The following is a 25,238-nucleotide window of genomic DNA, read 5'->3' on the forward strand; positions in this document are numbered from 1 at the left end:
TCGCCAGTCCTTGCCAACGCTGACGTTAGTGTACGCACCGGAGGGCAGCATCGTGTTTACAGAACCAGAGTGTACAAGAAACGAAGAAGAGAACCCCTCACCATTTATATGATAGCCTTCCCTCAAGAGGTTGCCCAGAAGATACACAGACGCCCCGGTCTCCTGTCGCTATGCAAGGATGTTTACATGTATCTTGGCAAAAACATGTTTAATATTCAGTGAAGAACACTTTAAGCTCCTATATAAATGCCATCCCACTCAAACAGGTCTTGTGACATCAGGCCACACAGCATACACTGCTGTCCAAGCGATATTCCTTCACCAGCTTAGTATTTCAAGGCAGCACCAAGGGTGACCACAAAGGGTCAAAGGTAGACTGGCCAATCAGATTAAGGAAACAACAGAGATAATATCAGCATAATGGGGATACAGCAGTGTGGGAATGAGAAAGTGCAAGTTTCTGTACCCAAACAATACACATAATAACACAGCATCATGGGGGCTAGCGTGGCAAGCTCAGTTTACGAAATTCCACCCTCCTACCATCGGTGTCTGGTCTTTGTTGCACTTGAGTATTTTCTCAAGGTAGAACAAGATACCGACTAGATTAAAGCTCACAAGAGGTAGTGAAACTATTGCAAAAGATGCCTGCATTACAGCATTTGGACATGAAATGTAAGAGACAGTGTGGGAAATATGCATTTTAAAGATAAATTGTGGTTCTCCTATTTTCATTTTTTTTGTTTAGTCCTAATAATTCAATATTAGAGTAACCAATAGTGGCAGGAATAATTTTCATATGCCATAATCTCAACGGGAGACCTTATTTAATTCCGTCAACTCCCGGATGGAGGTGAACTCAATGGAATCCAAACTCACTGCCGATGCTCCAGCCAGGCCAAAGTCAGCCAGTTTCGCATGACCTCCGCTGTTGAGTAGTAGGTTCCCAGCTCCTTATCTCCCGGTGGACTTTCCTCATAAAACGCAGATACTACAGAGCTGTAAAGGTTGATTTGAGGACCCAGCCTCTCTCATACCCGTTGAACTGTGCAACAAAAACATACAGGGATTCTTTTTCCAGTGATTACGATGCTAAAAAAAGCATCCCACGCTCAAAGCCTCCCCAAGGAATCAAGAGATAGCCGGTGGAGTTGAAATTGCTTGGCAGTAAGGAAGCAACAGGTGTTATTACTGTTTGTTAAGGCAGATTTTACATGCTGGAAAACATTTATGGTAGCAGATACTGATTCTTTAAAAGTAACTCCCTCCACCAAAGCCTGTAAAACACATTGAGAGTGCACAGATCTGGTCTGAACAATGAAATCGCAAATTTTCAGTAGTCAAGTCGTAATGTAACTCACAGGAATCTGTTCGTTTAAGTTTTGAATCGTTTCATTTTTACACAAACAAGATGCTGACTAAATGTGAATACATGATTGTGTTTTAGGTTACACACACACATACACACACACGCACACACATACACATACACACACACACACACACACACACACACACATACACGCACGCACGCACGCACGCACGCATACAGCCATCAATCCATTTCAATCCTTTGCCTGCTGTTACTGAGGACCCATTTCACCGGCCACCATCCAAAGCATGTGCATGTGTGTATGTATGCATGAATGCTTGTGGTGTACTGTGTGACAATTAAAGATTATTTTCTTCTTCTAATGATGGCCATTCCCATGCGATTAGTTTCTGCACCAAGTTGTGGGTTGATACCATTCATTTGAAGAACAAAAATCCCCCCAAAAGACCACCTGAAAACCTCATGACCTTGAAAAACTCCCTAGAAAACTTAATGCTGTGATGCAGTATCAATAACTTTTGAAAATATCAGATTTGTGTGATTTTGATGATTTGAACGATTGGATCACAAACACTTTGCCTGCTGTTACTGGTCAGGGTCATGGGGGGCTAGAGCCAATCCCAGCTGCGATGGGGGTGAAGCAGGGAGGCAACCTGAATGGGAGACCAGTCCATCGCAGGGTCACAGCTGCATGTCTTTGGAAGCGGGAGGAAACCAGAGCACATGAAGACGGCCACCTTTCCACCCACACATACGGTAGTTGCAGGATATTTTTCTCACATTCACTGTCTTGGCCCATCCTTGCCTCCTTACCAGTGATCTTTAAGCGTGTACTGCTGGCTAAAAGATTAGTGGGTTTTCATTCCAACACTACACCATCCGACAGACATATATTACTGGAAATAGGCAAAGAGATAAGTTAAAACAGCTGAGTAGCTTTCCGTAGGTGCTGTTTGTCCAATTTCTAAGCATCTTTTTAACCAGCCACCCAGACAGTCGGCCAGCCGGTCCAACAGTGGCAAACAAGTGTCAGAAGGGTCTATGAATCAAACATCCCCTTGGCTGATTCCTGGCTCCCCGGGACATGACTCACGCACACAAGAGTGGCAGTGAGAGGGAAAGAGGCAAGCAGCTTTGGAGAGAAAGAGGGGAAATTCCCATTAAAGGATGGCCAAAGAAACTGGGTTTAGCCAAGCGCTCCGGCAGAATGTGCACTTCATTAGCAGAGAAAAGTGCCGGGGAGAGCAGGGTCGAGCCAAGTTCTGCGCAGCCCGGGGAAAGCTAATAAAAAGTTCAAGCCAAAGAATCATACAAATAGAATTGAACCAGGAGACCAGCAAAGGCTCTTAAGCAGAGAGTTTTGTAGAAGAACGCTGCTTCTTAGGCAGACACCGGCAAAGTCTCTCAGCATTATCTCAGCGCTTCTGTGGTCTAGCTTTGTAGGTTTGTGCAAATGCTAAATGCCAGAGTGCATTACAACATGGGGTTTGAAAGCTACAGAGGAGCACAGCTCATAAAGTTTGGAAAACTGACCAGCTGAGAAGCCCAGCAGATTACTGGGCTTCTGTTCAGAGGAATGCTAAATCTAGGGAAAGGTCCAGAGAGGCGGAGGTGGTCTCCATGGTCTCCAAAGTATCATAGTCGCTCAGTTTTGATCAGAGTTCTGGGCTGTTTGGTTAAGCACTCTGGAAGTGCTTAGCCCGACATGCACCGCTATTGCCCAGTGAAGGACCTGTGGCGTTATATGGTGATCCACACCTAACAACGCTCCAGCTCTCGGAGTCGAGAGCACTTGCATAAAACACAAGCTGTTTCACTGCCCTGACACATACGGCAACACTTACAACACACACTGCTAGACTTATGTAAAGTAAAATTCTGTTGCAATACTGCAAAGACCTTCCTGAGGAGGGGGAGAAGTGCAGGGAAATTCAGTGAAGTCGAATATTTATGTAATTCCAAAGGGGCTTCCAAAGAAGTTGATTTCCGAGAAAAGAGATACAGAAGGAAGCTGGGGTGACTTGGTCTATCTTCCATTTTTGAGAGAAAAAACATTCACACACACTTTCTCACACACACTTTCTCACTCACACACACACACAAACACACACAGTAAAAGCCGATAGGCAGGGCTGTTTCTAGCTTTTTGGGGGCCCTATGCAAATTGTCGTTTAGGGACCCCTATTTTGTGAAACTATGGTGGAGGGATTCCAAAACCTCTAATGTGGTCCGGAGGCATCCATTTAACATTTACATGCTTGCTTTTGTTGTGTTTGTTGGTGCCACATACAAGTGCTTACACCATCAGAAAGCTGAGACCCTAAGGAATCATTTGAGATGCAGCTTGACACTGTATGTCAATCTTTTCAATCAATTACAATGTAATAAACATTATATTTGTAATTGCACCTAAGAAAAGTATTAATATTTTGAATGTAAAGGCTTTGAACCTTATGCTGATGCTGATGTCCCATTTCGGTGGGACAGTCCCACTTCGGTTGGACATATCCTAAAATAGGAACGATACAAAGAAGATAAGCATGGCCCCTGCGCGAGGATGACACGCAAATCCGTGAAGTGTTCCTCACTATTGGTGGCACGGTGGCAAAGTGCATTGCACTGTGGCCTCACAGCAAGAATGTCCTGCGTTCGATTCCCGCCTGGGGCACTGTTGGCACCGACAGGTTATCTCCCAATAATGGGCCTTTCTGTGTGGAGTTTGCATGTTCTCCCCATGCTCACATGGGGAGAACATGCAATGTATGGACCTCAACCAAAAACATGCAGACATCATCGCCTGACCAGTGATGGACATTTGGAACCAGCTCCCCGGGCGCCTGTTGAATGCTGCCCACTGCTCCTAGCTGCCACCCCCCCCCTCCCCCCCGGAGGAAGGACAGGCCAGGATGGGTTAAATGCAGAGGACCCATTTCACCGGCCACCATCCAAAGCATGTGCATGTGTGTATGTATGCATGAATGCTTGTGGTGTACTGTGTGACAATTAAAGATCATTTTCTTCTTCTAATGATGGCCATTCCCATGCGATTAGTTTCTGCACCAAGTTGTGGGTCGATACCATTCATTTGACGAACAAAAATCCCCCCAAAAGACCACCTGAAAACCTCATGACCTTAAAAAACTCCCTAGAAAACTTAATGCTGTGATGCAGTATCAATAACTTTTGAAAATATCAGATTTGTGTGATTTTGACGATTTTAACGATTGGATCACAAACACTATTTTCTGAAAATGGCTCAAAAAAACTCACTTATCTTTGATATACCTGGACATCCCCTACATTTTCCGAATGGTCTAGGTGTCTTGATTCTAGTTCTAGTGCTTCATGAGGATGTGATTATCCCAGAGGTTACAATAGGACATTTTATATAGGACAAGGTCAATATTAGGTCAAGTTAAAAAAGAATTCTGTTATCACATTGAAATGGTTACAATGAGGCCATACGTCATCACACATACGATTAAGCTTTTTGGATTCAAAAGAGTCTCAGCTTTGTAGCCATACCCAATCTCTTCAATTCCATGACTTAGGTACCAAGAAAAAAAGGCGAAAACAAAATATTTTCACTGCATGCAGAACAAGGTGTTTTTAGGACCCTGAAGCCAACAGGCCCTACAGAGCTGACATATGTCATGCTTGGCTGTAAAGGTGAGACTCTTGCGGTTCTAATGAGCCAAATTTCATTCAGATATCTTGATGTGAGTGGTCAGTTGAAAATAATCATTCCCATTTACTTTTGTCAAAAAGGGTTGCCGACTTTGGAGCCATGTTACATCCAGCTAGCTAGCATGACCTGCTACACATGTACGGATTCGTCTGGAAGTGTAGTTTCTGCTAATACGGTAAGCTTACCGGATGGCGAACACTTCTGGAGGCTTCCGGAAAAATGGCTAAAATGGCTAAAATGGCATCTTTGGGGCCCCCTAGTGGCTTCGGCGTCCTATGCCTAGGTTGCATAGGACCCCGAATATAGCAAGAAACTGCCCTGCCAATAGGGATATATTAACATTTGGTGTTTTTGTTGCTAAAAAAATAAAAACCTTGGTAGTATTTAGTGCGCAGGGGTCTGAGCTCAGTAACACCTGGACTCTTACACATCCCCTCAAGTTAGCTGGATGCACTGTGCAGCATCCCCCCACCCTACAGCGGCAGTCCCTTCTCCTCTCTTAGCGCTTGTTTATCTTCTCAAACAGTAACAGTAATGCCTTGGCCAGCGAGATCTGAATCTTTTTACAATTTAGTGACATTACGTGTGAGAGCACGAGTTAAACGAGCAGGGCTCAGTCTCCCGGTCTTTCAGGGTTTACAGTTCCCTGCTCCTCCATCCGGAGAGGCCCACCACGTGACCCCAGGTGAACCCTGCACCGCTCTCTGACGGGGGGTTAGGGGGTTAGGATCATCCCTTCTTCTGGTTTCACAGCCCAGTGAAATCGCATGCCGGATGTGTGGTTCTGTACCGTTCATTTGTTCAGTGAGGAGCTGGTTTTCCTATCACTTTCACGTCACACTGTCACATAAATTTCCTGACACATTTTCCCATATAGCCACGTTATATGCAACAAGCCTATAATCTCGATAGGTGCTGTATCCACTGCAGTGTTTCTAAACCAATGTCCTGGCACACTAGCATGAGAGCTCGCCAGGTGGGCTAAGAAACTCTTTCAATTTCAACTTGAAAAAATAAAGAATGGAAACTACCTCTTGTGTTGCAAGATCAAAATTGCTGCATTAATTCATCTTACTCATCAGTTCCAACTAGAATAGCAGTTCTGTGTTGATCAGCACAAACTCAAGTTTCTCACTGAAAGTGAGAAATGTAGCCCACGTATCATCTGACAGTCAGCTGACTGTTGACGTGTACCAATCACAACTCTTTCACTCAACACGGCAGGCTCTTGAAATCCAGTACCGCAACCATTAACACTAGCCGATTGCTGAATCGTCCCACCTCCACCGACAGCATCAAAAGATACCATTGATAACATTGTTTTGCAGTACTCCCTGTGCCATATCGGTAGGCTTGCCTTATGCTGTAAGGAAGCAGAAACTGAAACGGAGCCTTTACGCCAATCATAACTGTACTCATATCATTTTGATGTATGATTTGGAAATAATAAACTGCTTAAACTTGACAAAGTGTTCTCAACTTAGTAGTGATGAAAGGTTTCACCCTTTTTTTGAGATTCTGTAATTGACGAGTCATTCAGTAAAAGTAAAGACATTGAATTGTTCAATTTTCCTTAAAAAGATTTGTTTGCTACGAATGAAGCATTCGCAAGTCTTGCATTACTAGCTATTATTGGACACGTGTGTAGGCGAGATGAGAGTTACATTGGGGGAAGGATGCTGAGGATGGAGCTGCCAGGCAAGAGGAAAAGAGGAAGGCCAAAGAGAAGGTTTATGGATGTGGTGAGGGAGGACATGCAAGCGGTTGGTGTAAGGGAGGAAGAGGTGCAGAACAGAAGGTATTGGAGGCAGATGATCCGCTGTGGCGACCCCTAACGAGAGCAGCCGGAAGAAGAAGAGTAGGCCATATAGTAAGAACGGTCCTATGTGTTTGTGAAAATTTATAATGGTTAGCAGGATAGTGTTGTGCCATGAGAGTTTTTAATTGTAAAAAGTGTTCCGTGGCACAAAAAAGGTTGGGAAACACTGGTGTACTGTACATCTAAACATCACCACTAACAATTCCTTCATGCTGTCATTTCTGCTGTCATCCCCCGCCACAGCTCAAGCAGTGTCACGGCCCCCTGGGTTGGAAATATATGAAAAACAGGCTCATAGGAGGTAAATCTCCACCACCCATATTGCAATCAAGACTGGCAGCTCAGCTCCGCACAACCATAGTCTTGACAGCTTTTGCTCTATGAAATGTAGCAAAAGTGGAACTGAAGGACTTTTTAACTGTAACACAAACCAGTGGGAGCATCAGCTGATCTCCAGCTGTGGAGCGGTGGACACAGAGCTGGTTTCTGTTGGTTACTGGGCCACTGGGCTGCATTCAGCACTATAATGAGGAGCATTCGTCTCTGCTTCCTCCCTGCGGTCACTTTGACAGCATCTGGTGACTGTAGCTGCACCCCATCCCCCAACCCCACCACTCCCCGACACGCACACACACACTCCGCCCCAAGGTCCCAGATACACAACAGCTAAATAAAAACACACAAATTAGCCATGTGGACTGTGGTAAACATTTCCAGCTCTCTCGGTACTCCGGGCCAGCTGGATCTTGCCGGAGCTCAGCATGCTGTACTTTGACTTTAGCGGCCACGTTAACAGACGTGGCCGCTAAAGTCGAACAAGCGGCGCTGAGCGAGAACTTGAGTTGTACGCGAGGACAATATGGATGACATCTCCAGCTCTCGATGAGTCCTCATGGTGACAGTAGTGAAGATAGTGACATAGTCCCCACACTAGTGTTGGGGACTACAAAGCTCTGTTCTAATCCACAGAGCATGGTCCAGGACAGATGTTCTCAAAACATATGGGCTCCTGGATGTTTGACACATCCCCAGCCAGCCCTCCACCTCAGTCTTTTCAGCATCGACCTGTCGGGCCACTCTCTCTACTACCTATGTTTGCTGTGCCAGATGGTATAAAAATCTGATGCCTTCTTTATTTATGGGGTACATTTACAATTACCAAGTGCACTGTTAGCTGGGGGTCAGCAATCTGTGTCTAAGTTTAAACTAGTAATACATCCACCATGAGCACGAGTGGAGATTTATAAATCTAGAAGTCCAAATAATTATGGATGTGGAACTTTTACGGTATCTTTTAACGGCTCCCAGTGCGGAACCAGTGCTCCACTCCCCCGTAGAGCTTTGAGCGGGCCCCTCCATGAACACACCAGCACAGAGGGCTGCGCTCAGAGCCTGGAGGACTGTGTTTCCCTTTCCCTGCTAGGAGGCGTACTCCACCCCTTCCACATGTGAAATCAATACCACATCATTTATGGGCCAATTCTCACTAGTAACATCAAATCTAAAACATATTTCCAAAAGTAATAATCTTACGTTTTTTTTTTCTATTTCTCTTACTCCTAAAAGATCAAAATCTACCGTATGGTAGGAGGGGAAGAAACAAGAGATGTACTGAAATAACAGAACACTAATAGGGGTAAAGAAACTCGTCTATTGACAATTATCGCCACATGAGACTACGCCAAACCCTATTTTGTTTATCTGACCGTCCGTGGGAACCAAATGGCCGTTTTAATTTCATGCCCAAGTGGCAACAACGCACAATGATGGCCGACTGAGAGAGCTAGATGCTGAATGGCCGGAGGCACTCACCAGCTCCCAGACCTTCTAATAGGTGTTTAATAATAAAGATCTGGCTCATCCAGCCAAGCACGCAGGCTAGGGTTATGGGCTTTACAGACCAACCCAAGAGCCCCTTCAACTTTCATAAAACACAATGCCGGAATATATTTACTACATCCATCACTCTGACACACACCCTTTAACCCTGAGACACCCCTGCTGTCGAGATCTTTTGAATGTATCTGTTGAAATTGCTTTTTAACCGGTCTCGTTCAAAGAAGGGCTGGATGGTTTTAAAATCGGAACCTCCACAGAAGTGAGAGTGACTTGAATTGCATCAACGCTACATCACAGCATCTTTCCGTGAGCCCCTCAATGTCCAATTACACCACTGAAAACACTGGAGACTGAAAAACGCCTGCTTGGCATGTTTCAAATACAAAAGAGCAAGTGGGGAATGATGGTGAAGGTTTCCCTTCCCCTGAGTGCCGTTGAAAAAGTGTTTAAACCAGAATCCGGGCGCCAATCTAAGGACAGTCGACGCATGGCTCACACTCCCATCAGACGTGGCCGGGAGCGCAACACTTGCATCGCTCTCGCCACGGGCGGACATTTTCCAGCCGCTTCAAACAAATACCCGAGCGGTGAGTCGACAACCCCCCCCCCCCCGCGCTCTTTTATGACAAAGCACCAGTGTTGGTTTTAAAACAGGTCATTGGGACCTCCCTGAGAAAGAGTTCGCTGGAGGAGACACTCACAGTCTGCCAATATCCACAGCCATCCAAGAATCCCCAATCCCCACCCTACAACCCCAGCCCCCACCTCCACCACGACCAATAACTTCCCTCTAAGCAGTATGTCGTAAACAGCTTAAACCCCTATTAAACGAAACAAACACATTTCGGAAACTAAGTAGACGTTTATGTCACACGCACGCAAAAAAAACCAGCATGTTCTGCATGTGGACTGGAAATAAAGTATAAATTGTGAATATGCATTCGTACAAATCCATCAGAAAAGGGTGATGATTTACAGGGCTGGAGGTGGGGGACTACAAGAGGCTAGTGAGAGTGCTAAAGCAAGGTCCCCAAAGGCTGCACCTCTGTGCATTACCATTACCCCTGCATGCACGTGTGGGTCAGAGCGCCTGCGTCCCAAACTGGCGCAGGCACGCAAGCCATTTATTCAAACCACTGTGGGAACAGAATAACTATCAGCAATAGAAAATTGCGTTTAGAAATGTTATTTGGATCCCAGGTTCTGGAATCACGCCACGCAATGAGAATTGTGCATTTCTTCAGAGGGATGCAGGATTCTGCAGTTATGTAATAGAAATGTGGCTATGGAGAGGTCATAATGAGGCACAAAAAAAACATGTATGAAGATGAAATGAATACTTTTCAGTCTTGAGAGAAACGATCCCACAGGTCCTTCACAGCCAAAAAGGTCTGCCTTGTAACTATGGTCAAGAGGTTAGTTTCACAGTGTGTGTGTGTGTGTGTGTGTGTGTGTGTGTGTGTGTGTGTCTTTTTTAGTGAAAAGTCATTTCCTCTCTTTCTGCCGCTCATACATCTGGCACATCACAAAGAGAAGATGAAAGGCCGGGTAATAAGAGAAATTATATTAAATCACACAATGGCTGCGAACACTGTTTGCTGTTGATATGGGAAAACGTCTGGGCCCATTGCGTTATTCCTTTTTGTTCAATCCCAACGTATTGCGGGGATCATTCAATTGGGGGGAAAAACAAAATTGCTCTAAACTGCGCCACCTGGGGCTACAACTCACAAGCCATTTGCCTGTCCGTACCGCTACAATTAACCCATTCCGTCTACCTGACGCTTCCGTCTTTCCACCCTTCGCCCCTTTATTTCTCCATAAAAGCAATTTCTCTGTTGATTTCTATCCATCCGAACCTCCGCTTTGCTCTTCGCCGCAATTCGCCATTTCCTCAATTTCTTCCATCCTCTTTAAATCACCCGATCACCACACTGTTTCATTCCTTCCACTCTGACGCAGGTAGCAGACTGGTAAAAGGGAACTCAGACAGGGCATGCTATGCTTTTGTGTTGATTTATTCCTCTATACCTCCAGTGTGACCAGTAACGCTGTGTAAGTCACGCTATTAATGATATGTAAGTGGGGCCAGGAACCAACGGCCCGGGAGAGTTTTGCTGTCCATCGCCGATTCAAGCGAGACGTACTGTGAGGGGTGAGGGTTAGGGTTAGGGCTAGATTTCAGATGAGGAGAGATTTTCCCTCAGTGATGGAGGGATTGTTTAGGATGGAGAGCAGAGTTGCCAGATGTACAATAATTATCGTAGTTGTATGATAATTAAGCCTGATGAGCATGATGTACGATCAATAATTCTGGAAACCCCTAAATTTACAATAATTTCAATATGTCATAGTTTAAGAGGTGAAGGTGGTATGGAAATGGTACGGCGCTGATTTGGAATCAGCCGGATTATTCATCTTAGATTAACTGTCAATAATGTATTACGGAAAACTGACCCTGGATCTGCCATAAATTTGAATGCACGATAGTTTGCTCTGAAATACGATAAAGAGAAAAAGGGGGCTGCAGAAGTGTGCACTTGTTGCTGGTTGTAGTGTGAAGAAACAGTGAGATAAAGAGAAAAGTTCTATAAAAGGGACATGGCCCTCCATGTTCGTTTTCTGTCTGGACACCTCAGTGAGCCACTCGGCAGAGAATAGAACCGGTCTTTCCAACTGAACGGGAACAGAAATAGATAGAGCGCAGGTCAGGTAGTAGTGCAGTTACACTTTGGCAAACATGCTATAAGAGCAGAAGAGAGAAGAAACAGGGTAAGTAATGATAAGTAACGCCACATGAAGCAATCTACACTTCTCTCTTGTCATCTTCAAAGCTCTGCTATCAAAATTGTCCAGCGTCTGTAATGGTTTCCAAAACCAAATCATCACGACACCAGATCACAGGAGAATTGGTGAGCTCTATAAGTTCCTTATATCAGGTTAGGACTGGTTTTCGAAAAGAGGCACGTCACCACTGGGATGAAATGCAAAGAAATGTGAAAATTTGAGATAAGCGCACTTACTATTATTTTGTGAACTTTTTCAGCATTGTATGAACATGTTTCTGATTGTGATATATACTTATACTTATTATATACTTACATTTTTCTATTCAGAACGGTATGTTGGTCCTAATGTGACTATCATTACATAATGAAACGCAGGCCAACCAAGATCACATTGTACTAAAAAACACCACCACAGCACAGAATCTGGAGTATGCCCCCCAACAGGAAAACAGGTCACCCCTGTGACCACTGAGCCGTTAAGCCTTTCCCTTCACACCACGCACGGAGAAAATGCCTTTTTCATGACAGCCGCATAGCAATGCAAAAACGCATTGACCTTATAGCTGGGTGCACATGCTCGAGACCGTTTAACGTGGCCCTCTCTGCCTGTATTATAGGACTGGAGGAAATGGAACCCAGGGCACTGCAGGATACCGTTCGCTTACCACAGCTCTCATGCTGACGCCCCCCCTTCCCATACACACACACACACACACCTCACATCTCAACTGCAAAGTAAGAGTCCGTTGTTTTGGATTCTGTTTTTGGACGTGCATTCACGTATTTCTAGAAGCACTAGCAGCATTCAATGTACCTGCTAACACACTGGTCGAAATGAAGAATTGAGTTGAGTCGATGTCAAGAGACAGAGAGTCATCGAAGCAGCGGGCCAGCAGACGCAACGGTAGGATGCTATTCGCTGACAAGCGGGATTCGGTATTGGGGTTGAGTGGCGTTAACTGCAGGTTTAATAGGGTAAAGGAGAACAATGTCATGGCAGTGTTCTTCTTATTGCCTACCTGGCGGAGTGGACGCCTGTGAGGCATTCGGTCACGCCAAGGTGCCGTTCACTGTTAAACAGATGGCGGCAAAAGCAGTGGAGAGAGTGGCAACAGACAAGCATATGGAGAAGAGATTATGTGCTAAGGCGAAGGAATGTACTGGATATACGTCTACCCTCTGACTTACCACGCGCACACAGAGACACCTGTGTAGTCCATGGGGGAACAATGGCAATTAAACAGGTTGTCGTTGCAAACCAAACAGTCTTCATTGAATAGCAAGGTGGGCTTGAGGGAAATTGTGAGGGGAAGCAGGTGAGGAGTGCAGCAAGGTGAAATGGCGACGAGCCACGCGGTTCTCAGCATACTAGGCGGCGCGGGCAAGAAGAAAGGTAAAGTGGATTAGATATGAATGAAAATAGAGTTAACAACGGACATTGCATGCATGCATTTGTGTAAATGTGGCCTTGCAAAGCCCTCTGAGCCTGTAACTGTGACAAAGGGTTACACGGGTGAACTTGACCTCGATAAGAAAAGCAAAATGGAAATAAATGCATACTTCCAACGTTAAAAAATACAAAACTGTAATGAAGATTAAGCTTAAGTGGATAAAATCACGTACTCCTACAACCAAATGGAGCCAGTCCAACAACTCCTAGATGGAGAACCAAGTCATTCTGCCATTACAGCAGGGCGTGTGAGGGGGGGGGGGTCCTATTTCACAGTATTCCAACAGGGGGCAATGTTGTCCAAGAAAGAATTGCAACAGGACCATGGATTCACTGAAGCAGGTGCAGATTTGCAAAACTGTCAGTGAAGGTTTTTGTGCGAGTAGTTTAGTCAGTCATTTTTTTGTTAAATTAAAAAAAAATAAAAAATAAAGGAGTTCAAGCAAAAGTGTTGTTTCCAGCATATTAAATGCAATTATACTAAACCCAATTGTATTAAATTATATTATATTATATTATATTATATCATATTATATCATATTATATTATATTATATTATATTATATTATATTATATTATATTATATTATATTATATTATATTGTATTATATTATATTATATTATATTATATTATATTATATTATATTATATTATATTATATTATATTAGTCAAACCACAGTAGTACCCACCCACATTTTACAAATCGAGACGCTCTAAGTTACATACATATAGTAACTCATAACCCTTCTTTCTGAGGTGAAGGAAAATATGACACCGGTGGTCTTTGAAAACACTCATCCTGAGAGATGCTGCTACTGCTGCTACTGCTGCTACTGGGACAGGATGGGTTTAGAGTGTAGGTGGGGATGTGGGGTCTCTGAAACCACAGCAGGTAGGCAAGCGTGAAGAGTGCTGCTCCCCACTTGCACTCATGGCCCTGACATCCTGTCTGACAGAAAGTTGAGATATACCGAGAATCAGCAGACTGTGAAAAACAACCCCAAAAAAGGGCCTCCCGTTATTCAGTCTAGGACTGCGAATTGCGAAAGGTAAGCCAAACCCTAATGGGACACAAAATAATCCCGATAAAGGAACAAATATATCATTTCTAATGGATTTCAATTTATAGACAATGTGGTGTGGTATTAGGCATTGAGTATTTGAACAAATATAGCCAGGTAAAATAATAAAAGATCACATTCAGTTTTCAGTGCAGTCCCACAAAATATCACCTTGCCTGGCCTTATCCACTTGGTAAGTGCTGCTGAGAAGGAGAAGCAAATGCAGTGTCGATATGTGCTGCAAACTGAATGTATTTACACACTGAGACAAGCTACTTTTGTGAATGAAGTTCCCATCAGGACTTTAGCGTGGTTTGTTCAACTACACTGTGACTTGTAAGTAAAATATTTGACTCAAAAAAAATTCTGAGGAATAAATATGAAAGTAATCTTAAACACTTGAGAAAAATAGAATATAATAGAATTGGCCAAACTTACTGGAGCCCTGTAATGGAGTAATGCCCAATAATGGAGAGAAATAGATAGATAGATAGATAGATAGATAGATAGATAGATAGATAGATAGATAGATAGATAGATAGATAGATAGATAGATAGATAGATAGATAGATAGATAGATAGATAGATAGATTTATAGATTTATAGATAGATAGATTTATAGATAGATAGATAGATAGATAGATTTATAGATAGATAGATTTATAGATAGATAGATAGATAGATAAAAAGATAGATAGATAGATAGATAGATAGATAGATAGATAGATAGATAGATAGATAGATAGATAGATAGATAGATAGATAGATAGATAGATAGATAGATAGATAGATAGATAGATAGATAGATAGATAGATAGATAGATAGATAGATAGATAGATAGATAGATAGATAGATAGATGGATGGATGGATGGATGGATGGATGGATGGATGGATAGATATAGACTGGAACACCATGGTATTGCTGTATTTCTGTTTATGTGATTATTGACTATATATAGATTTTATATATATATATATATAGAGAGAGAGAGAGAGAGAGAGAGAGCGCTGGAGGGGGAGTCAGAGTTTGAACTGGGACCAAAAGCAGGAGCGTGTGGCCTTGCGGAGTGAATACAACACTGAATACGCTACAAATGGCATGAAGGAGTATTACTTATGCTATGGTATTTTTATTTTTCGAGAATAGGCCTATAGTAACCAATAGGCTATATTATTTCCTATACGAAGAATATTCACCATAAATAACAGAATTTTTTAATCAGCAATTTGCAATTATTTTCGAATTGTTAATGAACGTTTTTTTTGGTTTGTTTTTTACCACGACAATTAGACCTAGATGCCCAGAAATAAGCTTCCGCTGCTGTTTAGAATGGTGCATTGGTTAGAAAAATGCATCTGACACTATTTTTTTAATAACTTTGCAATTATTTTGAGGGCCTATAAAACAAAATAGCAAAATGGAATGGAGTTGGGGGGGTTTTTTTTTTTGTTGTAGCAGCACCTATGAGCCGGGGCCTTGTGCCGGGAAAATCTCCGCTTTCGGCGCTTCCCCGGAAGGGTGTCATTTTAATGTTGCTCCAATAGGGGGTGCTGCAGACTGGCTTTATGACTTGGAGATTGAGGGTCGAGCGCCTGCAGCTTGGGTACTTGCCAACCCTGTGCGCGCTTGTTTGGGTCAAGGATGTTGGTGTGCCATGCATTTATAAAAATATGAATTGCACGGTAGCATAGTACCACTGGTTGATAACAAATAGCTGAAAACAAATTATGACGAGTGCTACCATGATGTTGTGTTTTCTTAGGGACTTGTTATTCATTTATTTTTACATATTTGGGTTGTTTTTTTTTTTAACTTTTCCCTCGTAAAATAATACAATACAAATAAAATCACCGACATATTATTCTTGGTTGAATAAACCTTTTTTTACTTGAGTTCTTATCGAGCGTTCTTTTAATTTACATAAGTAACTGAAGTTCGGTATCCTTTACTGGTCAAAAAGAATGATTGTTAAGTATTTGGTCTGATCCCTGTCCGAACCATTGTTTTCGTGTCATAAAGGAATACATCCCAAATATCTTAAATTAAAGCCGTGACTGGAGTATTTAAGCAAAAATCTAGAAGACTTATGTTATTACATACATTATTAAAAACATTAGTCGTTTGGATGTGGGGAAATGTATAGGCTATTCGCTGCAATGATGACGTAATAACAATCCAACGAGACCCGTGGCGTTTTCATTGTGATATAATTATCTCTTATTTTTGTTTGTCCTTTGAGCCCAAAATGTTTTGATTTCAACAACCCCCGATGTTGAAATCATTTTTTATTCATAGTTTGACTTTATTTTAATAATTATTTGTATAGGATGTGTGTGTGTGTGTGTGTGTGTGTGTGTTTGTTTTTGTAGTTGGACCTTTTTCTAATTTTATATATTATACTATAAATTGTTATGTCTAACAAAACAATTGAATGTGGTTACTCTTACATACGTCCTCCTTTTTCTTTCATTGTGGGGCTTTAAAAAAAAAATCTTGTAAGCCTCTCGGATATCTCAAAGGATAAAAAAAGAAAAGAATAAAAAGAGAAAGGAAAAAATAATAACACACACACACACACACACACACACACACACACACACACACACACGTTTTGCCTATTGAGTCCCACTTTCAAGGATGTACCGGCCAAAAAAGGTATATGCAGTATATAGTGCAAGAAAGGAGAAGTGTCAGAAAGAGAGAGGGGGGGGGGGTGGGTGGTTCTTGAGTCTACATGCCGTAGTTGCTATCCAAACACAAATAAACAGAGGAGAACATTGGAGTTAAATCACGGGGAGAGAAGGCGTGTCGGGGTGGGGGTGGGTGGGTGTATCTGGGGGTGGTGGGGGGGCGGGCTGTTGCGCTCCGGCGCCCGGAGCCCTGAAAAGTGAGGGACGTGCGCTCTTTACGCACACTGCGGCTCCAACTTTCCCAAAGCTCCACTTGCGCCCTCGCCTTCCCCTTCTGCTCTTTCGGCTTCTTCTCTGTCCATTCTTGTTTTCGAGTTGCTGGCTTTTCTCGCGTCTTTGCGAAATTGTTTTGTTTTGTTTTTTTTTGTTGTTGTTTTTTTTTTTTTTTGTGCGAACGAGTTGACCAAAGTTGGCGGAGTTGGCACATGGACGCGCTGAGAAAACGCTCGCCGACGCTTTACCGGAGCTTTTCGACGCCTTCGCTCGCTCTGGATTAGCTGACACACGCCGCGGGACTGTGCGAGAGTGACCTTTGGCAACTATTTATTGGGGGGTAAGATCCTGTCTGTATCGTCCGAAGCAAAGCTTTCCATTGACCCCCTCGCGTCGAGAGACACAGAGGGATACGTTAGGAAAGAAATGTAGAACATTTTGTCTTTGGGTGGTGGGGTGGGAAGGGAAGAAGTTGACGATTAATTCGTGCGAGCCTTGGAACCGCTGTCCCACGAGAGAGAAGTTCACCTCACTGGCGCTGAATGGCTGCACCTGCGCAAAACACCCAAGAACCCAGGTTCTTCAGAAAATAAATATATATATATATATATATATTTATAACAAAACAAAAAGAAGAACAAGAAACATTACTGCCTTTAGAGAACAGAATGATCGGTAATAAAGATAAATCATTCGAATCTGGACATGAACAATTCAACAACACGTCCGCGACCTAATGGAAAAAACACATACATTGCGGAACAATGCTTTAAATCTATAAACGTATACATTGTAAATATGCAACTCCTGTGGTTGTATGTAATTTAGGAATTGCATTGCATCCGATTAACCGTTAAAATAGGCGTTCAGGAAAGTATTCCTAACTAAATATAATATTATATATATATATAGGTTTTATTGTATTATTGCTTAAATGGTCTTGTCACTCGAGAAAAGACTTCAGCCAGCATAATGTCTATCTGTGGGAAAACAGGATTTTTATTTTTGTGCCCACTCGACCTGAAACCCAGTCACTCACATTTCTTTCATTTCTGTTGTTGTTAGATGTTGTGTATTGGCGTATCGCAGCTTAATTGCTTTTAAATTCAAAACGTTCGCCTTGTGGCATCAATTACTCCCAGCCATACCCATCCATAACTCGAGGGCAAAGTGTCTCAGACCAAAACTCAGAAGCATGAAGTGAACTTGGCCTCTATAAAAAAAAAAGGCGATTAGTTCCCATAAAGTGAATAGCTGTTAAACCAACTTACCATGCAACAAACGACCACACGTGTAACCGAAGCAACAAAAAAAACTTTTAAACGTTTAATTGATTTAATAAACACCATAATAACATGTGGGGTCAGCACTTGCAATATTTCAGACTTATATCTGTCAAGATTTCACAAAAAGGACTCGCCATAGTTGACAATATTGAAAAGAAAATCACTAAAACCTTGTTAAAAGCAAATTAAGTCACCAAAATAGAATTTAAGTACTGATCGACGTCCCGTTAGAGGTTTCAGGCGGGTTTTATTTAGGTCTATTGGATTAGGTGTTTGCTGCGGTTATGAAGCGAAAATTAAAAAAAAACCTCAAAGTGACTTTTTGCGCAGTGTCGCCCTCGTCCCATCGCTCTGACGCCAGCCGTTGCTGCACATTTTACGGACGTGGGGTCACGTCTTAGATTTATAATAAGTCAAACGCTTATTGCTTTTTTGTGTTTTTTTTTTTTTGGTTTTTTTTTGGAACAGGGTTCCGGACGTGTCTTCTCCAGAGGGGCCCCGGTGCACTGGACGTCCTCCGCCGAGATGACGAGCAAAGCCCTGCCCGCACCCATCCCCCTGCACCCGTCCCTCCAGCTCACCAACTACTCCTTCCTGCAGGCGGTCAACACTTTCCCCGCCGCCGTGGACCAGCTCCAGGGCCTGTACGGCCTCAGCGCTGTACAGACCATGCACATGAACCACTGGACGCTCGGCTACCCGCACATGCAAGGACTGCGCTCGACCATCACCGAAGTGGCCGCGGCCCGTGGTCTGGTCGACCCCCGCTTCCCCTTCCCTTCGCTGCCGTTCGCGGCCGCGGCGCACCTCTTCCAGCCCAAACAGGGCTCCGTCGCGCACGTCATCCCGTCTCTCCACGGGGACCGGCCGAGGTTCGACTTTGCCAACCTGGCCGTGGCCGCCACCCAGGAGGACCCCCCGAAAGCCGCGGATCGGGCCAAACTCACGGCGGGACTCGGGGGCGCGATCTCAGAGCTGAGCAAGCTGTCCCCGGATCGGAAACCCACCCGCGGCCGGCTGCCGTCCAAGACGAAAAAGGAATTTATTTGCAAGTTCTGCGGCAGGCATTTCACCAAGTCCTACAACCTCCTCATCCACGAGAGGACCCACACGGACGAGCGGCCCTACACCTGTGACATCTGCCACAAGGCTTTCAGGAGACAGGACCACCTCAGAGACCACAGGTGAGAACCACACCGTCACACCGTCACCTCATTGTCTTGGCTTATCACTGGATGGGATTACTTTAACAGTGTATTGATCACATACATATATTGATATTCTTCTGTCTTTCAAAGTTGTTGTTTTTCTTCTGAAAGCATCCTCTTGCATGCCAATTTCCCAGGGGTTTTTTTTTTTCCACGGGGGCGCTAAAGCACTGTTATAGCATTGTCATAATCTATCTCAAATCGGCATACTCCATAACTATAATAGAGCCCCCCCCCCAAAGCCCATTGCCGATCGATGGGGTTTGTAACTGCTGCTGCCTCAGACATTTGACCCCATGTGTTGTCTCCGCTTTGACAGATACATTCACTCCAAGGAGAAACCCTTCAAATGTCAAGAGTGCGGAAAGGGATTCTGTCAGTCTCGAACCCTAGCCGTCCACAAAACCTTACACATGCAGGTGAGCTCTCAACCCTATCACGACGCACAACCGTGCAAGTCACGAATATATATATATGTGTGTGTGTGTGTGTTTATATATATATATATATAGATATATATATATATATTTTTTTTTTAAATTCATTCATTTATTTATTTATTTATTTATTTATTAATATTTATAAACGACAAATTAAGATGATATGAATTCGATCTAATAATCCAATAATCAAATTTATTCAGATAAAACTACTGCATGCATTTGGGATGATAATATATATATATATATATATATATATATATATATATATATATATATATATATATGGTTTGTTTTCAATTAGGATTTGTTTTTGTATATTGTTTTAATTATACATGTTTGTTTGTGTATATATATATACATAAACAAACATGTATAATAAAAACAATATACATATATATATATATATATATATATATATATATATATATATATATATATATATATATATATATATAAGAATTCATTATAGTTCTTGAATTCTAATTCAAGTGACAAAAAAATAAAGAAATACACAGATAATACAACATGGCACCGCTACAATGGGAATAATCAATCATTTGCTTGCTTTAAATCTAAACAGGAGTCACCCCACAAATGCCCCACATGCGGAAGAACCTTTAATCAAAGAAGTAACCTGAAAACTCACCTTCTCACCCATACAGACATCAAGCCCTACAGCTGCGGTCGCTGCGGAAAGGTGTTTCGGCGCAACTGTGACCTGCGACGGCACAGTTTGACGCACACTCCCCGTCAGGACTACTAAGGCCGGGTAAAGGCTGGACAACTGTACAAAAAAAACAAAACCAAAAACAAAAAAAAACAACAGACACAAATATCAATGGACAAAGGAAAAAAAAGACAAGTCGACTTTTTTTTTTATCATTGTTTTGTTTTGCTCAAAGACAATGTCGAACATTTTTGGGACACTTTACCGTAACCGATACGGTTGTTTCTTTGAATGCGAAGGACCTTGGAACGAATGAACCGTCTTTCTTTCTTACACCCTGTAAAATACTGAGACCGTGTAAATAATGTTGTTTTATTTTTTATTTTCGTGACATTGAAATGAGAAAAAAAAAGAAAAAAAACGCGTTAAAAAGCAGGCATAAATTTAAAGTATGTTAAAGTGTATTTTAGAAAATAAAGCAACTTAAATGTTTTCGCTGGTGAGGTTGCGTTTTTTTTTTTGTTTAATTTAATTGTATTTTATTTTTTGGTTTCGCTTGCTTTGGAATTTGACAAGTGGGGTCGGGAATTAAATTGAATGATTTATTTGAAAATGACATTTATTCATCTTGACTCAGATTGGCTTGGAGATGACAACAAAAAAATCAGTTCGTATTCAACATTGGGGTTGATATTTTGGACAGGTCTATAAATGTTATATTTATTTATTTAGTTTTTATCAATATTGTTCTTATTAAATGTTGCATTATAGGCTAATTATTATATAATTCCAGTTAGCTATTATGCTGCCTTGATCCCATTCACACGATCAATTATCTCAATTTGTCCTGTTTCCTTCCATTTGGAGTCTGGTATCGACAGGCAGTAATATGCATTATATTAACGCTATTAACAGAAAGCCTGATATCAAATATCTTAATCGAAATCATCTCAGCCCTATCACAGCTGATTCACAAATAGGTGGGAGGACTGCCAGCAACCACAGAACCGCTAAGGTCTGGATATTGTCGATATCGATATTTAATTTGTTAAATATCGCCTTATTTATTTAAGCTTCGTTGTAACGCTTCATCATCATCATCATAGGTTATTTGGTGTGATATCACATCGGTTCAGCTACCATACATATATATGTATATATATATAAATATATATATATGTGTATATATATATATCTTAATTATGTCGCCGGATTCGATATTACAACTGAATGTTATAGTAAAACAGAAACGTTAGTGTCACGGACAATATCATTTGTCTGTATTTTGAGGCAAAATAAAGTGTATTTTTCTTTTAAATCGTCATCCGGTCTCCCAACACGAAATCGGATGTCAACACATTTTAAAGTAAAGATATTTTTATATACATTTTGATGTAACCGATTTCACATGAAATTAAAATTGTTCTATTTCTATATGACTTATATTGTATTTCTAACAAGAAATCTGGACTAAAAAGCTCAGGTAGGCGACTTGCAGAAAGAACTTTACGGCATATATATACAAACATGTATAATAAAAACAATATACAAAAACAAATACTAATTGAAAACAAACCATACATATATATATATATATATATATATATATAGAGAGAGAGAGAGAGAGAGAGAGAGAGAGAGAGAGAGAGAGAGAGAGAGAGAGAGAGAGAGAGAGAGAGAGAGGGGGGGGGGGGGCTGTGTTTATAAGATATTTAAGAGATTAAGATATTTAAGAACAACGCTGCTGGAACCACCAATAATTATCATAGCGATGATAATATGAGTAAACAAAATGAGGATCATAAATATTTTTTGCAGCACAATTTATTGAACTCTTTTGCAAAACAATATTGACTCATTCAGTTTATTTCAGTGAACAAAGACTATTCTTATAGAAATATTCTGTCCTAGCTACCCCTAAATAAATAGGACGTGACGGTATTATAGACACGGAACAACACGTCAGCGACTCAAATTCCATGATTCCGTGATTAATGGTTTTATAATTCCAGAATAAATTTTCCGACCGCCAAATTCATATTCATAAATTAATAAAGCATTTATACGTTGAATATTGTTCCCCAAACGCTTTCAACTACAATTTCAAATAAGTAGAATATACATACTCAACAAAAACGAACTGTAAAAACTGTTAACGCTTATCTTTGTCATTTGGTTTGTTTTCACTTTTTTAGGGGAGGGAATTTAGGTGGAAACAATTTATTATTCGGTTTATCGCTATAACTGATCCTGCCTCAGTAAAGTGGAGGACTTTGGATGATATATTCATTATATGCATTATTGTTTTACCCTTGTGCCTTTAATGTTAAATCTCTTTGACCTTTGTGAATAGCGCAAAAAGTAATTATAATTATATTTATAATTATAATAATAATAATAATATTAATAATAATAATAATAATAATAATAATATTATTATTATTATTATTAATAATAATAATAATAATAATAATAATTATTATTATTATTATTATTATTATTATTATTATTATTATTGTTATTTTTATATTTATTATTATATAACTAAAGCACACACCGGTTATTCGGACTTTTTTGAAGCTAGTCAGGAGCGCAAACACGTCTTACATAATCAATGTTGGCTGCTTGTTTTTACCCTCTTTGCAATTACTGTGTCTCCTGAGTTGTAAAGTGGGTGAAGTGTTTACACATTCGTTCAGTCCGCAAAACGAAAGCAAAAATACAGTTAGTTACAGTTTATAATACAGTTAATTAGTTAGACAAAAAATATATATAATAATGCTAATAATAATAATAATAATAATAATAAAATTCGACTTTTGCAATTGTAAAAATAAGAATTTTAATAAGAATATTTATATTATTATTATTATTATTATTATTATTATTAATAATAATATTCATAATATTCATAATAATAATAATAATAATAATAATATAATATAATATAATATAATATAATATAATATAATATAATATAATATAATATAATATAATATAATATAATATACAAACACACACACTAGATATTAGATAATAGATACTCACACTACGTTTACTTTAATAACGCAGAATTTATTTTATTTAAGTTATTTTCAAGAACGTATCTCACCGAAAAAAATAATCTCGCGAAATGTAAGGTGTAATATAAATCTAACATATATCTGCCGTTTCGGCTATAAAACGATCTAATACATGATTTAACTATGTTATATAATATGTCAAACACCCACGTTCAGCAGGGAGGTGTTAATTTGCGCGCTCGAAAGGTTGAATTGAATTCGGATCTGTTCTGTTCTCATTATGAATGAAAAGCCAAACCACGTGTTCATGCCAACGACCTTTACAGTTCGATTCGGTTGCCTTTCAAAGAGAAAAAATGAAATCCATCCCAAAAGTTGACTTTACTGAACCTTAATGAGATACACCCTCAAGATTATTGTGCAATGGTCGTGCGTTGAACAAAGTGCGGTATTAGGCAGCATAAAATGTTGAGAGATTAACAACTCTTCTGCGCAATCGGAAGAACCTGCGTCTATGGGGCCATCATATCCGATCCCACGATTCCCGGAAGGCATCTCTCTGGACGTCTAGATTCCGGGAGTATAGAGCAGGGGTTCTCAAACCTTTTATTCAACCAAGGATCCCTTATATGAGAGAAAATAAATCCTATGTCCCAAAATATAATTTGATATTAGGCATATTTCTCACACTTCTTCGTTTCTTAAAACATTCAAAGGAAATGTATTAGAAATATTTGTATTGCACCATTTCAAAATACAGACGATAAATACTATGTATTCCATTAAATTAACATCAATTAAATTAACAAGTAACACGAAAAATAAAGACACATCAAGAGAAAGTGACCACGATGGCGAGGAGGTGCACATGGCGGGACTGTTTTTTGTCTAAAATGAGATAATTATGTACGTATATATTGCACAAAAATAATATATTTCTAAATAAAAAAGTAACCCCTTCAAAGCACAAAAGAAATTTTTTTTTTTTTTTTTCAAAACACTTTTCACGGATCCCCTGGCTAAGTCCCACGGACCCCTAAGGCTCCCCAGACCCCACTTTGAGAATCACTGGGTACCACTTTAATTTATGAACGATCAAATCTCTTTTTGTCAAACAAATAAAAAATGTACAAATGTTCCAAATGCAGCCGTTTTGTATGCTATCTTTTTTGTTTTAGGTCCGACTAAATAAAACATCTAAATAATGAAATTACTGTTCCGACATGGTATGGCTCTTTTCCAAAGAGTTTATGATCTAAGATTATTTAGTTTTGACGAATGCTTCTTTTTGAATATAAATGTTATGTTTACTAATATAATTTAACATCTGAATTATAATCGACTCACAGTAAATAAACATACAATGGGCTAAATGCCTTATAAGATGGAACCAGTCAATAGCTGTGTCGTGGTGAATTATTATTATTATTTATTATTTATTATTTATTATTTATTATTGTTATTATTATGATTATTATTATTATTATTATTATTATTCGTGAAGATTCATGACATTGGAGATTCTTGGAGTGTTTTTTAGGACTCCTCACCGGCCAAAGGGGGATCATTTCCAGGCCTAAAATAAGGATGGCAGGGCGCGGGGGAGCGCGGGGGAGGGAGGGAGGGAGGGAGGTCCAGTCAGTGCGGAGCAGGAAATGACGACACGAAAAGTAGGGCAACGCGGAAGAGACGCGCCAATGTTTACCGATGACGTTTGCTCCGACA

At 40.8% G+C, this 25,238-nt stretch overlaps 1 protein-coding gene across 2 annotated transcripts; it reads left to right on the forward strand.

Annotated features, from left to right (window-relative positions):
- Positions 1-16,909: 16,909 nt before the first annotated feature.
- On the forward strand, positions 16,910-20,982 carry osr2 (odd-skipped related transciption factor 2). 2 transcript variants are annotated; one of them, XM_080006137.1, is made up of 4 exons: positions 16,910-17,226; positions 18,641-19,356; positions 19,700-19,799; positions 20,404-20,982. In XM_080006137.1, exons 2-4 carry the CDS (start codon positions 18,698-18,700, stop codon positions 20,584-20,586), a joined length of 942 nt encoding a protein of 313 aa, XP_079862263.1. In that variant the 5' UTR covers positions 16,910-17,226; positions 18,641-18,697; the 3' UTR covers positions 20,587-20,982. The 2 variants fall into 2 exon arrangements, with proteins under 2 accessions (XP_079862263.1, XP_079862264.1); XM_080006138.1 differs by having other exon boundaries at positions 20,486-20,982.
- The last annotated feature ends 4,256 nt before the right edge of the window (positions 20,983-25,238 follow it).

This window comes from Zeus faber (genome assembly GCF_960531495.2).
Source record: "Zeus faber genome assembly, chromosome: 8".
Taxonomy (NCBI): domain Eukaryota; kingdom Metazoa; phylum Chordata; class Actinopteri; order Zeiformes; family Zeidae; genus Zeus; species Zeus faber.

What these genes read in the sequence shown, in the direction of transcription:
- osr2 (XM_080006137.1), top strand. Translation starts at nt 18,698, where the DNA reads ATGACGAGCAAAGCCCTGCCCGCACCCATCCCCCTGCACCCGTCCCTC. An exon ending in GACCACCTCAGAGACCACAG is followed by an intron (nt 19,357 to 19,699) that starts GTGAGAACCACA and finishes CCGCTTTGACAG; the next exon opens with ATACATTCACTCCAAGGAGA. An exon ending in ACAAAACCTTACACATGCAG is followed by an intron (nt 19,800 to 20,403) that starts GTGAGCTCTCAA and finishes AAATCTAAACAG; the next exon opens with GAGTCACCCCACAAATGCCC.